This window comes from Gracilinanus agilis, chromosome 1 (genome assembly GCF_016433145.1).
Source record: "Gracilinanus agilis isolate LMUSP501 chromosome 1, AgileGrace, whole genome shotgun sequence".
NCBI lineage: Eukaryota > Metazoa > Chordata > Mammalia > Didelphimorphia > Didelphidae > Gracilinanus > Gracilinanus agilis.
This window is the reverse complement of record NC_058130.1, coordinates 124,204,969-124,221,379: the sequence shown is the minus strand read 5'-3', so window position 1 is coordinate 124,221,379 and position 16,411 is coordinate 124,204,969. Positions and strand designations below refer to the sequence as shown.

At 37.9% G+C, this 16,411-nt stretch overlaps 1 protein-coding gene across 1 annotated transcript in view; it reads right to left on the bottom strand.

Moving 5' to 3' along the window:
- The window catches only part of GLDC (glycine decarboxylase), a 129,523-nt gene that overhangs the window by 76,634 nt on the left and 36,478 nt on the right, over positions 1–16,411 (bottom strand). Inside the window, exons 4-9 of the mRNA XM_044677229.1 lie at positions 14,674–14,838; positions 9,752–9,829; positions 8,433–8,580; positions 5,345–5,541; positions 3,334–3,430; positions 1,876–1,981 (exon numbers count right to left, since the gene is read on the bottom strand). Coding sequence (XP_044533164.1) covers positions 1,876–1,981; positions 3,334–3,430; positions 5,345–5,541; positions 8,433–8,580; positions 9,752–9,829; positions 14,674–14,838 — 791 coding nt within the window. The remainder of the gene's footprint in view (positions 1–1,875; positions 1,982–3,333; positions 3,431–5,344; positions 5,542–8,432; positions 8,581–9,751; positions 9,830–14,673; positions 14,839–16,411) is intronic.

Here is a 16,411-nt window from a genome sequence, read left to right as displayed (position 1 = left end):
GAGGAGGAGGAGGAGAAAGGGAAGGAAGGAAGGAAGGAAGGAAGGAAGAAAAAGAAAGAAAAAATGGGCAAATGCTACAAATTAAGGCTTGGCTTCTTGTTTTGCTGATGGAGGAAGCATTAATAATGCAGTTTAAACCTAAAAGTGGTGAAGGTGGATTTGGGGGAAGTTCAGAGATCTGGTTCCTAAATGTTTACCAGCACACCTCTGGTTAGGATCTTGTCTCACAGGACTGTGCTTTCTAAATTATAAGATTATTCATAATTATATGGGATTTTGAGAAAGACAAATGGCTAAACTACAAAGACCTACAAGTTTTAGTTGATTATATGTTCATTGAGTTGAAGTGTGCCTATTGCTACTAAAAAAAATAAAAATAAAACACGTTGAACCTAGGATGCATAAATTCAAGATAGAGTTCAAGAATTCTAAATTCTGGATTCAGGAAACTCAAATTCATGTCCCAATTCTGTTCTTTGATAACTGTGTGATCTTGGGCAAATCATTTCTCTGGGCCTCTTTCCTTATGTAGAAATGGAGAGGCTCAACTACATGGCCCATAAGAACCATTCAAATTCTAACATTCTGTAAAATTTCCTCTAGGGAGGCAACTTCTGTGAAATAGATAGAAAGCTGGCCTCAAAAAATCCTAGGTTCAAATCCTATCTCTGTCACATACTAGCTATGTGACCCAGGGCATGTCTCTTACTATCTCAGTTATGTAGGCAACTATCTAATAGCATTACCAGTGGAATAATTGCTGATCTGCATTTGTAGAAGGAATCTCTGGACTGGGAAATGCCTCAACCAGTGAGATCACAGGTCCAGACTCTACCTCTTTTCCAACCAACACCAAAAAAAAAAGCACCAAAAAAAAAAAACAACCGAAAAAACCAACCCCTTCCCCGGATTCTAAGGTGATGATTACATATAATTATTAATTTTAAGTATTCATTATACTTTTTTTAACTTAAAACAATATTTTATTCAGTGTTCACAGCTGTTACTAAAAGGTGTTTTCTTAAATATGGAAAGGATATTTTCTATTGTCACAAATGAGAACTTGAGTGTTTTTGTCCATTAAATGTAAACATACAAAAAAATACCCTAAACAAATGCTCACAAATAATAAAAAAATTCTACATTTTCCTTTCCTCTGGAAAGTATCTTATCTTAAAGGATTAGCTTGAAAATACATTTTCAAGACTGCAGCATACAGAATCATCTCCTTTTTTAATAATATTACATTTCTTTAAGATTTTACCTAATAGCTTCTTTTGAAAAATTGCTCAACAAGTAATCACATCACTTCTCTGGATAACGATACATGTTTTCACATCTACTGAATTAACTGAGGATTGAAAAGTTGTTATACATGTTCTAGGACACTGGTTTTGCAACCTGCCTGAGAAGAACTTGTGTAGCCCAACCATTCATTATACTTTTTAATTGCTTAAAACTGAAGTTAACCAGAAAAAAAACATGATTCTAAACTATTTCCCAACCTTCTTGACTATAATATTAATATCCCTTACAAAGAGAGTTCTGCTTCTAAACACTTAAATGCCATCTCCAGAATAATATAGTGGAATGAACCTCAGATGTAGAGTCAGAACCAAGTCTGAATCCTAGATCCAACATTTACTATCTATACAATATGCACTTGAGCCTCAATTTTCTCATCTATAAAATGGAAGTAATAAAGATATAGTGCTTTTGATGACCGACCTCACAGGGTTACTGACCCTGTCAATCTCATAAAGTGCTCTAGGAATGTGAGTTATTATGACTTTACTATGGTTGCAAAAAGTAAAGGTTACTCATGTCCAATGATGGGAAGAAATGGATCTACGATTTCCTTTCCCAAGTACTCACCTTCTGCTAGGATCAAGGTGGCATTATGTACCCTCCTGGCAATGTGCTTGAGTCCACTGGAGCCATGGTAGATAGCAAACATGGCAGCCATGTTAGCCAAAAGAGCCTAAAAAGCAAAATATGTTTCAGAAACTGTACTCTAGGTAATTAGTGGGATGATCACCAGATATTGAAAGTCAAGTCTGAAAAACAGCTCATGTGATGAATTCTATACTGAAACTTCCTCTTAAGTTTGACTGCTTAAGAGATGACCATTGAAGTATTCATTTAAGAGTTTAGCATGAACAAAAACTGAAGAGCATTCCCCTTTGTGAACATATATGTATATGGATGTATATCTATATGCATAGCTATAGCTACATATCTTTTTATATACAAGGAAGGCATCATGGTACAGCAGAAAGAATGCTACATCTAAAATTGTAGAACTGAATTCAAATCCTGGCGCTGACACTTAATTACCTATGTGATCTGGAGCAAGTCGCTTAATATCTCTGGACCTCAGTTTCCTGATCTGTAAAATAAGAGAGTTAGACTCTCTTATTACGGATTACCTTTAGGGTCCTTTCCACTTCTAAATCTATGATCCTTTGCCTGGTAGTTTGTTCGGTGGGCTTCTGCCCAAGAAGGCAGTGTAAAACAGTGGGAGCTAGGAGACCTGAATCCTCACCCACTAACCTGCTGACTTTTGGCAAATTGTTATGTTTTCTCATTTGTAAAATGGCAAAAACATATGGGCTACAACGAGGCAAGTACTTTGTAAATTTTGATGCTCTGAAGAATTATAATCTTATTAATATTTTGGTCCATGTTTTGCCCCTGATTTGCTATGTGATCTTGGAGAAGTTGCCTCTGCCCCCAGGTCTTGGTTTCATTCTCTGCAAAATGGAGGGGGCTTAAACTAGATGAAGAGGAAGCTAGATGGTTCAGTAGATAAAACACTAGGCCTGGGTTCAAAGCTGGCCTCAAAGACACTTCCTAGCTGTGTGACCTGGCGCAAGTCACTTGACCTTCATTTACTTTTATCCACTAGAGAAGGAAATGGCAAACAACTCCAGTATCTTTGCCAAGAAAATCCCATGAACAGTATGGTCCATGGAATCATAGACTCAGACACTGAACAAACACAAACTAGATGAAGTCTCAGAACCATCATTCATTTAAATCAGATTTTCCACATAACATCAGGCTTTTTCTATGAATTAATTTTGCTTAACTGTTTTTTTCTACCTCTTTCTTTTTTCATTTTCTTTTTAATTTTTTAGTTTTTTAGTTTTTGTAGTAAGGGATGGTTCTTTGGGAGGAGGAGAGAAAAAATACACTGGGAAATGTCAATGATAGAAAAGCATACGGTGCCAATAATTTTTTAAAAAATTTAAAAATCAAATAGTCTTCCTTCCATGCAGCAGGTGTTATTGCTACAGGATCTTTCATTGTCCAGGTACATTCCTTTGTTACCTGAGCCGTACAGATGTTGCTTGTAGCCTTATCCCTCCTGATGTGCTGCTCGCGAGTCTGCAGAGCAAGACGGAATACTTCCTTTCCTGCAGCATCTCTGAGTCAAAGAAGAAAGAATTTGGTCAGTCTGACTCACCATGAACTGAGATTATCTACTACACTGATGGTTTATTCACTGAAGAAAAAGGAGGTTAACGATTGCCCTGTGCCATGTAAGGGTCTCGCTCTCTGGCCATTCATCCTTAATCCAAAAATGTCTTGCTTTGAATCAAGAAACCTTGAGGAAGGAAAGAGGAAGGTCCAGAGGTTTAGCTCTATATTTACCTAAATGAAACTGACCTGAACTGGTCTCTTTAGCACCAAAGAAAAAGGTTCTATAGATCCAAAAATGTCCAAACACAAATACAGGGACATATTTTTTCAATAGTTGTAAAAAAATTCCTGTCATCTGGTCTATTATGTAGATAGCACTAGAGGCCCTTTAAGATAAGAATGCCTAAGAGATTCTAATGCTTAATTCTCTCTTAATTGAAAAATTAATAGTTTCTCTTTTCTCTATATTCTTAGGAAAAAGAGAATGTGTTTTCAAAACAAAACACTTCCAAATTTTCACAAGGATAACTATCTAGGCTATTTGCTCACAGGTATTATTTGCTCAGCTGTTAACACATGGTCTAATAGATAAAGCCAATTTTCCTCAGTAACCGTCATGGGGTTTCAGGAATGACACAGCTTGACACTTCAACAATTAGAAACCCTCAAGTAAACACACAAAAAGCTACATGAAGATCAAAGTCCTTCAGATGTCTTTAAGATATCCTGTGGTTCAGAAACAAATGCTGGGAAAACTTCTAAATGCATTTAGCTTCAAATAGTGTATCAAGATAATAGAGGAAAAAGGATGAATAATTATGAAGTCACCTTCAAAACTCATAAATTTCCTAGGTTGAATGAATATTCATTCATTTGTTTATTCAATAATTGATTACTTCCTGTCTTGAGGACACAGTGCTAGGCTCCAGGGGAGATAACAAGGTTTAAATAAAATGGAGTCCACACCCTTATGTTACTCTAAATGAGTAGAGAGAGAAAATAAAAATAGGTATAATAACTGTTACATGAAAAATGCATTGGAGAAGCACAAAATATTCAACATAATGAGAAAGATGACCTCTTGAGGGCAGAGAGGATAGGTATTTTCAGAGGAGGCTTCCCACGGGAGTTGACATTTGAGTAGGGCTTTTTATCAGAATGATTATCACTGAAATTTGTTGTTGTTCAGTTATTTCAGTTGTGTCTGACTCTTTGTAACCCCATTTGGGTTTTTCTAGGTTGCTTGTTGTTTTTTTGGCAAAGATGCTGGAGAGGTTTGCCATTTCCATCTCCAGATTATTTTACATATGAGGAAACCGAGGCAAACAGGGTTCAGTGTCTTGCTCAGGATGACACAACTAATAAGTGTCTGAGGCTGAATTTGAACTCAGCCCTTCCTGACTCTTGGCTCTGTACTCTATCTCCTTTACCACCTAGCTACCCCAATCACTTAAATATAATGTTAAACTAGAATTAAGTTTGTTTGTACATGCATAATCATTTCATGTATCTATTCTCGAGTCCATAATAAAGCATTCGAGGAGCAACTGCAGAATTGTCTAGACCTCTAGGACATTATCCTGGCAGGCTTAGGATGGTACTGAACTAGGAAATTAAAGACCATGTGCTATCCCACAGTAGAAACTGGTAGTGCACCCCAAATGATGCTGTAGCTGTACAGTCCCATTCTTTTACTGCAGCCAGGCTGGAAAGAAGGAGAGTATTTCCTGAACCAGAAAAACTATTCTTTCCTCAAGCTCCTTCTTAGATTCCTTCATTGATTGATACAGCACAAATTTAGAAGAGACCATAGCAAATGGGCAAAGCTCATTCTGTCTTGAATTCTGGTCTTGATGGTAAGGGGAAGAAACAAGTGAAAGTACTAAATGTGGAAAAGGAGAAATCAATAAAGCTTTACCTTGTCACGCCCACCATTCTTCCAGGCATCATTCTCACCAAGTTTTCCCGGACAGCAAAAAAGGCAGCATGTGGTCCCCCATAGCACAGTGGCACCCCAAACCTTTGGGAACTCCCCAAAGCAATGTCAACCCCAAATTCTCCTGGAGGCCTCAAGACACAAAGAGCTAACAGGTCAGTAGCACAGCAAGCCAGAGCCTAAAATGATGTCAAGAGAAAGGATGGAATCAACCCACAATCATTTATTTAACTCATATATGTATGTGCATTTGCTTTAACATTCAAAGGGAAGTAGTATGATATAATGCTGAACTTGGTCATAGGATCTGAGTTTAGATGCTGGTTCTGCCACTTACTATTTATGTGGCTTTGGGCAATTAAAGTTTCCTCATCTCTAAAATGAGAGAATTGGACTTAATAAATTCTACCTTTAACTCTAGAACTATGATTCTACAGTCTCCCTCAGTACCTAATAATGCTCTTAGTAGGAACTTTTATTAAATATCTGTGGAGTTTGAGGGCTCTTTAATTTGTTATCACCTGTACAGAGATTGAAATGAAAGTATTTTATTTGCTTTAAAAGATGGTCCATTGACTGACAATACCACATATAAAATGATCGCTGAATTAACCCTTTTATACTTTATTTCTTTGGAAGGGGCATTATAAAAATCAGTTGATATAATTAATTATATTTGATAAGCAATGAATTAAATTATATCAGTAAGACAGATGATTCAGTATATATGTATATATATATATACATATATATATATACATGGAAACCCAAATCAAAATAAGGCACTGTTTCACACGATCCCAAAGATAGGGTTATAACACTTGGGTTTTTTTTCTGTGTGAAAGAAGGCAAAATGCCTTTTCCCCACAAAACTAATAGCAAGAAATATTTATTCCTATATAAATATATATGTAAACACCCACACATATGAATGTGTATATCCATGTTCCAACAACCACAAAACTATTAAAGATGAAGGGTTTGAAATTATAAAGAACAAGATTGGTCCCAAAGAAGAGAAATGAGAAGAAACCTCCCCGTCTTTGCAAAAGTGGGAGAGAGGGGCTCACGGATGTATAGCATCACTCCTTGGTCTTTTTTCTTTTTAAACTTATCAATAAAACCCCCTTTTAAAAGTTAGTGTTCTAGGGGGCAGCTGGGTAGCTCAGTGGATTGAGAGTCAGGCCTAGAGACCAGAGGTCCTAGGTTCAAATCTGGCCTCTGACACTTCCCAGCTGTGTGACCCTGGGCAAGTCACTTGACCCCCATTGCCTACCCTTACCACTCTTCTGCCTTGGAGCCAATACACAGTATTGACTCCAAGATGGAAGGTAAGGGTTTTAAAAAAAAAAAGTTAGTGTTCTAATATCATGCTGACTAATGAATGCTCATTGAATAAATAAGTGATGTAATAGTAAATGTTTACAAAATGTCTTTTTTCAACACTTATTCATGTAGATCATGCCATGTTTTTGAACCATAGTTACACAACCTATGGGTAGAGTCCTACCATTCTCATTACATTTGCTCCAAGAGCAAATACAAAATGTTCTGTTTGGCATTCAAAGCCGATCACAAACTAGCCCCCTCCTACCTTTCCAGTCTTCACACAGCTTACTCCTGAACACGTACTCTTCAGCCTAGCGACACAGCCTCCTAGCTGTCCGTGAACAAGACAATCCCATCTCTTGGCTCCAGGCGTTTTCTCTGGTACTACCTCTGCTGCTCCCCTACTACTGACTCCCATGGCTTCCTTTCAGGTCCCACTAACATCCCAATTTATATAGGAAGCCATCCCCTATCCCTCTTCACTCCAGTGCCTTTCCACTTTTAATTATGCCCTGTAAAGAGCTTGCTTTGTATATGTTTGCTTGCACAAGACTATAAGCTCCTTGAGGGCAGGAACTGTTTTTTGTCTCTTTTTGTGTGCCCAGGGCTTAGCATAATACCTGGCACACAGTAAGCACTTAATAAATGTTTATTGTTAACTGATGGATGATAGTGATGATGATGAATGATATATGGATAGAATTAGACTTGAAACCAGAAAGACTTAGGTTCAAGTCCCACCTCTGACACATGCAGCTGTGTGACCCCAAGCAAGTCATTTAATTTTAATACTCTTAATTCTCTCTGACTATAAGTGGCAGAGAAGGTACCAACAATAAGTATTGTTAGTTCCTATCCTCAGCAACTATTTTGGTGCCTTGAACATGATAGGTACATAATGTTTAACCAAAATGAATTGTTTTTAAACATAAAGGAACATAAAGGAAATTAAGCTTCTAATTTGGCCACAGAAGAAGCAGTTTTAAAGCCCTGCCTTGCTTTATCCCAGATTTCCCTCTACTAATGAAATCACAGGACTAATCTCTATCCCTAATAATAACAGCTAACGTTTATATTAAATGGTGCAGTGGATAGAGTGCCAGGTCTGGAGGCAGGAAAAATCATCTCTCTGAGTTCTACTCTACCTCAGATACTTAGTAGCTGTGTGACCCCGGGCAAGTCATTTGATCCCTGTTTGCCTCAATTTCCTCATCTGTAAAATGGAGAAGGAAATGGCAAACCACTGCAGCAGTATCTTTGCCAAGAAAACACCAAATGGGGTCATGAAGAGTCAGACGTGACTGAAAAAAAACTGAACAATGACATTTATTTAGGAGCTTACGGTTTGAAAAGCACTTTACGTATCTGATCTCATTTGATCTTAACAATTTCCCAATAAAGTTGGTGCTATTATTACCCCCTCTTCTACAGGTGAGGATTAGAAGAGTTAATTAAAGAAGTTAGATGACTTGCCACTCGGCTATAATTTGAACTCAACTCTCCCTAAGTGTTACTCCAGCACTCTATCCACAAAGCACCTAATAAGTGCCTTACATCAAAGAAATCTATGACCTGATCAGTGTGGGTACTTCCCCCTGCCAATACTGATTTAGGAAAGGTCTTCAAAAGTTAATGTTATTGAAAAGTCAATAGTGGGCTTTTTTCCTTTTATAGAGAGGGAAACTAAGGAACCAAGAGAGAGATGAAGAATGAAATATATGAAAGTAAGCTCTGGTCCTACCCCATGCTGGTGGGCTCTATCCACAAGCTCCATGAAGTCTTCCACCTTCCCCTCCGTGTCTGGATACTGGAACAGCACTCCACTGACATCTTTACCACTGAAGTCCATTTCATGAGGCAGTTTCAACTCAATGAGGACCCCAATGTAACTGGAAAGAAAGAAATAGCCATCGGATTACACATAGTGTTGAAGCATCTATATCTGATATTTAGAAAAGGAAAATGTTATTTTAAAAATAATAAATTTTTAGAGGGGCAGCTAAGGTGCCTCAGTAGATTAAGAGCCAGGTCTAGAGACAGCAGGTCTTAGGTTCGAATTTGACCTCAGAGACTTCCTATCTGTGTGACCCTGGGCAAGTCACTTAACCCCCATTGCCTAGCCCTTACCACTCTTCCCCCTTGGAACCAATACACAGTATTGATTCTAAGAAGAAAGGTAAGGATTTTAAATAAATAAATATACTTTTTCTTAAAAAAAAAAAAAGCAATGGTGCTCAAGTTGGTCAGTGGGACAAGTCTTGAGTGATATTGTGAAACAGGAGGTGTATGCTCTGTGCCCCAAGGGTCCCCTTCAGCACCCTGTCCACTTCACTTGTACCTCCTTCTTACGCTCCCTCAGCTGTTCAGTGCACTAGGGATCTCCACCAAAATCTGTCCTTAGGAATGGATGTGAAGCTAATCCCCCAAAAGACAGTAACAGCTTAAAGTGTTACTCTTTTACTTTCCATAGTAACAAAGATGAAAGTCTTAGGCTAAAGAATGAAATTGTGATGATATAATCTGGACTATAAATAAAGATATTGGAGAAGACTGGGGAGTAGGGCAGCCCGCTCTTCTTGGATTCCCCAAAATCATTCCACATAAGAAAACCCTTAACCAGGAACCAAACTATTAGGAGTTACCAAGACAAATTAGAGGAAAATAAGTTAACAAATAGTTTCCCACACACACAGGCAAAATACTTGTAATGGGGTTGAAATGTGGGGGAATTCACAGATGGGGCTGCCTACAGTACGGGCTCCGTAGATGGCCTCTGGCCACTAGGAATACTCGAGAATATTGTATCAGGAAGGATTCCTCTTCTCTGAAAAGTTTACTGCAAAGGAAGCAGACCTTGCAAGGCAGTTTCCCTTTAGATAAAACAGGATGGAAAAGAAAGTTTCAGTGAAAAGAATACAGTTGCTTGTATCCTAGGAAACGGTTCAGTGTCCAACCTGTGTAACCTGAGGCAAGCCAATCTGTTGGAGAGGTAGGAAAAGAAGAGAAATGATGAGGCAAATCTGATTCTTAATTTCAAAAATACAAATGAAAAAGAGTTACTTGGCTCGAGTCTGGATAACAGCTATCGTCTGTGGGTGGCACCGGGGGTCAACATAAAATTTTCTATTTTTGCTGTGTCTGTTAAAAAAGAAAGAAAGAAAAAAATTGTACAAAAATACATAAAGAATTAAAAGGCCTTTTTTTTTTTTTTTTGTAAGAACACAAAGCAAGGTCATTTTATAGGGCCAGAGAATTTAGAGCAAGAAGGAACCTTAGAGATCATCCAGGCCAGGAAGGTCTTAATCTGTTTTTGTTTCAGAGTCCCCTTTAATAATACTATCTAGGAGGCAGCTGGGTGGCTCAGTGGATTGAGGACCAGGCCCAGAGATGGGAGGTCCTAGGTTCAAATCTGGCCTCAGACACTTCCTAGCTGTGTGGCCCTGGGCAAGTCACTTAAACCCCATTGCTTACCCTTACCATTCTTCTGCCTTAAAACCAATACACAGTATTGATTCCAAGACAGAAGGTAAGGGTTTAAAAAAATAATACCTAGCATTTATGTAGCATTTTAGGATTTGCAAAGCACTTTACAAATATCTCATTTTACCTGCATAGCAACCCTGAGAGAGAGAAATGATATTATTATACCCATTTAAGAGTTAATAAAACTAAGGCAGACAGAGATTAAGTGATTTGTCCAGGGTCACATAGCAAGTAAGTTGGACACCATATTTGAAATTGTCTTCTTGGTTCCAGGCCCAGGGTTATATCCATTCTGTCCCCAGCTGCTTCATGCCCTTTATCAGTCTGGTCAAGCCTATAGATGCCTCCTCAGAATAATATTTTTAGAGGCAATGAGGTGGCTAAGTGGATAAAGGGCCAGGCCTAGAAACAGGAGGTGCTGGGTTTAAATCTGACCTCAGATATTTCCTAGCTGTGTGACCCTGGACAAGTCATTTAATTCCCATTGCCTAGCCCTTACTGCTCTTCTGCCTTAGAACCAATAAACAGTATTGATTCTACAATAGAAGGATTTTAAAAAATAATAATAATACTTTTAAATTTTAAATTGCAATAAAATGCACAAAATTTAAAATGCTTAAAAAAGATAGGTAGGATTGCAAAGGAAACCAATTATAATGAAACAAAGATGTAATTTTTTTCCTAACCAAGTTCACAAATTTCCTGAAACCTGTCCATGGACCCTAGGCTAGGAACCACTGGTCTAGTCCAAACCTATAATTGAGGGCTAAGAAACTGAGGTCTTAGAGCAAAAGGTTCTTGTTCAGAGTCCCCAGGTCATTGGATTATAGAATTTGGAGCTGGCAGAATCTTTAGGCATTGTATAGTTCATATTTCTCACTTTCTATAGAAAACTAAACCCTAGAAATATGTGGTGTCTTGTCTAAGGTTGAAAGACTACTAATGAGCAGCAAAACTCTACTGTATGAGATCTTCATGTTTCATGAGTCTCTGACCCCAAGTTAGGCAAGTGAAAAATATCCAAATAATTTTTAAAGGAATTAACATCAGTTAAGGAGAAAAGGAAAAAAGGCAGGAATTAAATACAAACTGAAAAATTAAACTCTATAAGAAATGTTTGGTGGTGTCAAGAATGAATAGTAGAGTTGGAAAAATGCAAGGCACAAAGAGAAGGAGAGGCCCATCGACTGGGGACTGAACAAGCTGTAGTATATGATTGTGATTGAATAAGATTATGCTGTAAGAAATGATGAGAAGGATGCTTTCAGGAAAGAAAAGGAAAGCCACTGAGGCAAAGTGAAGTAGCAGAACCAGGAGGACACTGCACATAGTAACAGCAATATCGTAATGATCATCAACTATGAAAGACTTAACTACTCTGATCCAAGACAATTCCAAAGGACCCATGATGAAAAATGCTAGCCACCTCCAGAGAGAGAACTGATGAACTCTGGAATGCAAATTGAAGAATATTTTTTTCTCTTTCTTTACTTTTGTGTGTGTGTTTTTTTCTTTTGCAGCATGGCTAACATGGAAATATGTTTTGAATGACTTCAAATGTATAATTGATAACATTGCTTGACTTCACAAGAGATGGGGAGGAGCAGTAAGGAGGGAGAGAATCTGGAATTCAAATTTTTTTTAATTTTTAAATTTAAATTTAAAATCCATTTGTGAGATATTTACCAAATAAATGAAAATATATATTGGAAAGAGCACAAAGAGGAAACCAAAAAGTCCTCTGTGATCAGGCAGAAAGCAGCAAAAGAAAAGTCAAATGGATCAAAATATTCATGAGATGAAGAAGATCAGCTATCAAAATAAGGATAAAGTTAAAATTTTTGAATAGGCAGTTGTGCTGTTTCCACTCCAGAGAAACTGTGATAATTAAACAATCCTAATGGACTTTCATAAGCAATGCATCCTTTCTCCCCTCAAGGCAAAAAAAAAAAAAAAAAAAAGGAAGGGAAGCTTTCACTGTGTTAAGAGACAGGGGAGTTATAGAGGATAGAATAGTGGACTTGTGGTCAGAAAGATTTGGGTTCAAATTCTACCTCATAGACTTAATAGCAATTGAAACTTTCATTAACCTCAGTCTCCTCATTTTTTAAACCCTTATCTTCTCTCTTAGAATCAATATCAGTTCCAAGGCAGAAGAGTAATAAGGGGTAGGCAACAGGGATCAAATGACTTGCCGGGGTTCACACAGTTAAGAAATGTCTGAGATCATATTTGAACCCAGGACCTCTGAGTTCTTGGCTTGGCATTCTATCCACTGAGCCACCTACCTGCCCCTTTCAAAGTTTCTTTTTTTTTTTTTTTTTTTTTTTTTGAGGCAAGCAGGATTAAATGGCTTACCCAGGATCATAGTTAGTAAGTGTCTAAGGTGGGATTTGAACTTAGATCTTCCTGACTATCCACTGTGCCACCTAGCTGCTCCCTCAGTCCCCTCTTATAATAACTGGCATTTAAATAATGTTAAAATTTACAAATCTGCTTTATAGAACATATCTCATTGGATTCTCTCAATAACCCATTTGGCCCTCACAATAAATGAGGAAAGAGGTTCAGAGAAGTTTCACTGTGTCCCATGTCACACAGCCTAAATGTCAGAGGTGACACTAAATTCACACTTAACTCTGTCTACTACCTTATACAACATATTATTACTATTGCCACATTCTTCTCATCTTGATATTCTAAGGAGTTCAGAAAGAACTAGGACTAACCACCATACCAACTTTTTTTGTTTAATGTTAGGCTAATGTTTACATTTATGTTTAATGTTGGGCAAATGATTTGTGTAGGGAGATAAAATGAATTTTTATTTTGTATTAATTAAATGAAAATGTTGGGATGTAAAGCATCTTCTGTGGCTCACTGATATCTTCTTTGTAACCCAACTCTGGGTAACAGATAAAACAATGGGGATGCTAATGGCCTGATGGTAATGAGGATCAATACTAAAAGAAAGAGTTCTCTGATGCTTTATCTTGTGTTCTGAGGTGACAGTGCACTCTCAAAGTCTCTACTAACCATTCTACATTCTGGTAAACTCTACCAAGTCAGTGAGGGACCTGGTAACAGCCTGCATATGTTTTCTGAGGACCAGTCAAACTAAGGATGGATAGACTCATAATTAGAGGGTTTACAAGCAGAGTACATTTTTAGCCATAGCAATTCATTAAATGATATCCTATGAAGTCATTTAGTGGATAGAGTACGAAGGTGCTGGAGGCTGGAGTTGGGTAGTCATGAATTCAAATCCAGTCTCAAACACTTACTGGCTGTGCCTTCTAGCCTGTTTGCCTCAGTTTCTTCAAATGTAAAATGAGGATAATAATAGCATCTATCTCCCAAGGTTGTTGTGAGCTTAGGAGAAAGAAAAGGCTGGACATATGAATTTGTGTGTCAACAATATGGAAGTGCGTTTTGCATAATAATAAATGTATTGCCCAGATCAAATTGCTTACCATCTCTGAATGGAAGGAAGGAAAGGAAGGAGGGAGATGGTTTGGATCTTATAATTTTGGAAAATGTATGTTGAGAATTATTATGATGGGGGCAGTTAGGTGACTCAGTGGATTGAGAGCCAGACATAGAAATAGAAGGTCATGGATTCAAATCTGGCCTTAGACACTTCCTGGTTATATAACTCTGGACAAGTTACTAAACCTCTATTGCTTAGCCCTTACCACTGTTCTTCTGCCTTGGAACCAATACACAGGGCTGATTCTAAGATGGAAGGTAAGGGTTTAAAATAAGTATATATATTGCACATAATTGGGAAAATAAAATCTTTGAATTTTTAAAAAATTGTAAATAATTTGAATAGAGTTTAAACTCAAGAGAGCTAATTAGATCCCTAAGGCAGAGAGAAAAAGAAGTCCCCTAGACAAAGCTTTGTTAAGCTTACATGATTAAAAGGATGGGAATTTGTTTTGCTTGACTACACATACTTTTTGCAAAGGTTTTATTTTTTATTTTTTCCAGTTGGGGCAAGGAAAACTGGGGATGAGAGAATGGATAGGGATAAGAGTACCAAAAACTTAATAAATAAATAAAGCCTCAATCTTCAGTCCTCTATGAAAAAAAAAAAAAAAAGAAAAAACCATGCAATTACCTCATCAGGGGAGAAGAGAGAAAAGGAAGATATTGACATCAAAGGGCTTTGAGGTATAACATAGGGACATTCATAATGTATGGCTTTTATTTGAGGGGTATATTGGGAGATGAAGTCTCTTGCCAAAAGTGTAGGGGAGATTCAGAAATCTTGAGAAGAGAAGCCTGGGAACAGCATTTGTGGAGAGTTTAATTGTGAATTAGAGAAGGATGAAGAGTGGAATGGCTATCCATCTATGAGGACCTTGATTGGATTATGTAAATTCATACTGGATTCTATTGGCAGATTCCTTCCAGTTAGCCCTTTCTGCATATTAGGAGGTGGGTGAGCTCCTAGGGGGTCCTCCTTCCAGGCTACAAGGATTTAATGGTCTTACCTGTGACATAGCTGCATAGCTTCTGCTGCTGCAGTCCCCTCATCTAGCAAGGAGGCATTGGCTACATCCATCCCAGTGATGTCACATACCATGGTCTGGAAATTGAGTAAACTCTCCAGCCTGCCCTGGGACACCTCAGGTTGGTAAGGTGTATACTGGGTAACCCTGTAAAGAAAACAAAACATACATCAACACTCTGATTTTGGCTTTACAAAGAAGCCCCCTCTCCACAGTCATTCCTTATTCATCGATCATAATACAACAATTCAACAAATATTTATAAAATGCCTAAAAAGTCCAGGTAGCATGGTGGAAAGTCTAGGTAACCTGTCCTAGAATAAGGAAGTCTCATCTTCCTGAGTTCCAAACTAGTCTCAGATACTTACTAGCTATGTGATCCTGGTCAAAACATTTAATCCCTTTTGCCTAAATTTTCTTATCTGTTAAACCAGAATAATAATAATCTCCCATGGTTGTCTATGAGGACCACAAGAGATAATTATTATAAAGTGATTAGCAAAGCATCTAGCACAAACTTTGTGCAATATAGAGTTTTGTTCATCAGTCATTTTCAATTATACCCAACTCTTCTTGACCCCATTTGGGCTTTTCTTAGCAGAGATACCAAACGGGTTTACCGTTTCCTTTTCCAGTTCATTTTACAGATGAGGAAACCTCAGTTTCTCAACAAACAGGATTAAGTGACTTGCCCAGAGTCACACAGCTAGTAAGAGTCAGATTTGAACTCGAAAAGATGAGTCTTCTTAACTCGAGGCCTGGTGCTCTATCCAGTGATAAAGAAGATCAGGAAAGACTTCATTTAGAAGGTGACCCATGAACTGAACTTTGAAGAAAGTCAGCAATTCTAAATGGTAAAAGTAAGGAGAGAGATCATTCCAGGCATGAGGAACAGCCAGTGAAAAGGAGCATGGATGGGAAATAGGATATCATGTTTGAGGAATAATGAAGAGAGCAATTTGATTGGAGTTTGGAATGAATGAAGGGAAGTAATATACAATGAGACTAAAAAGGTAGTTTTAGGCCGGGTTATAAAAGACTTTAAATGCCAAAGAAATAAGCCAGTAGTTGATTTTAGAAGCAGTTGTTTAACAGCGGAGTAACACAATGAAATCAGTGCTTTAGGAAAATCAATTAGGTAGGTGTGTGGAGGATGAACTGCAGAGCAAAGAGACAAGGCTAAATTGGAGTCTAACAGCAACAGTCCAGGTGAAAGATGGTGAGGAGGAATGAACCAGGGTGGTACTTGTGTGAGAGGAGAGGAGGAGGAGGGAATGAGAGATTTGGAGATAAAATTAGCAAAGCTTAGAACTGATCATATATGCGGGGTGGGAGAGTGGGAAATTGAGGTTAAGTGATGGGGGCTTGAGGTAACTAGATAGCACAGTGGATAGAAAGTCAAGCCTAGAGTTGAGAGGACGTGGGTTCAAGTCTGGCCGCAGACACTACCTCGCTGTGTCAACCCTGGACCTCAATTGCCTAGCCCTTACTACTCTTCTTAGGGTTGATTCTAAGACAGAAGGTAAAGGTGGGGTTTTATAATTTTAAGAAATTGAATTCCCATTATCACCAATATTATTGGTATCAGTATATAATATAATATAATAGTACCAGAAATGCTAGCAATAGCAAAAAGAGAAGAAAAAGAAATCGAAGGAATCAGAATGGACAAAGGGGTAATAAAGTTATCTCTTTTTGCAGATGATATAATGGGATGTGT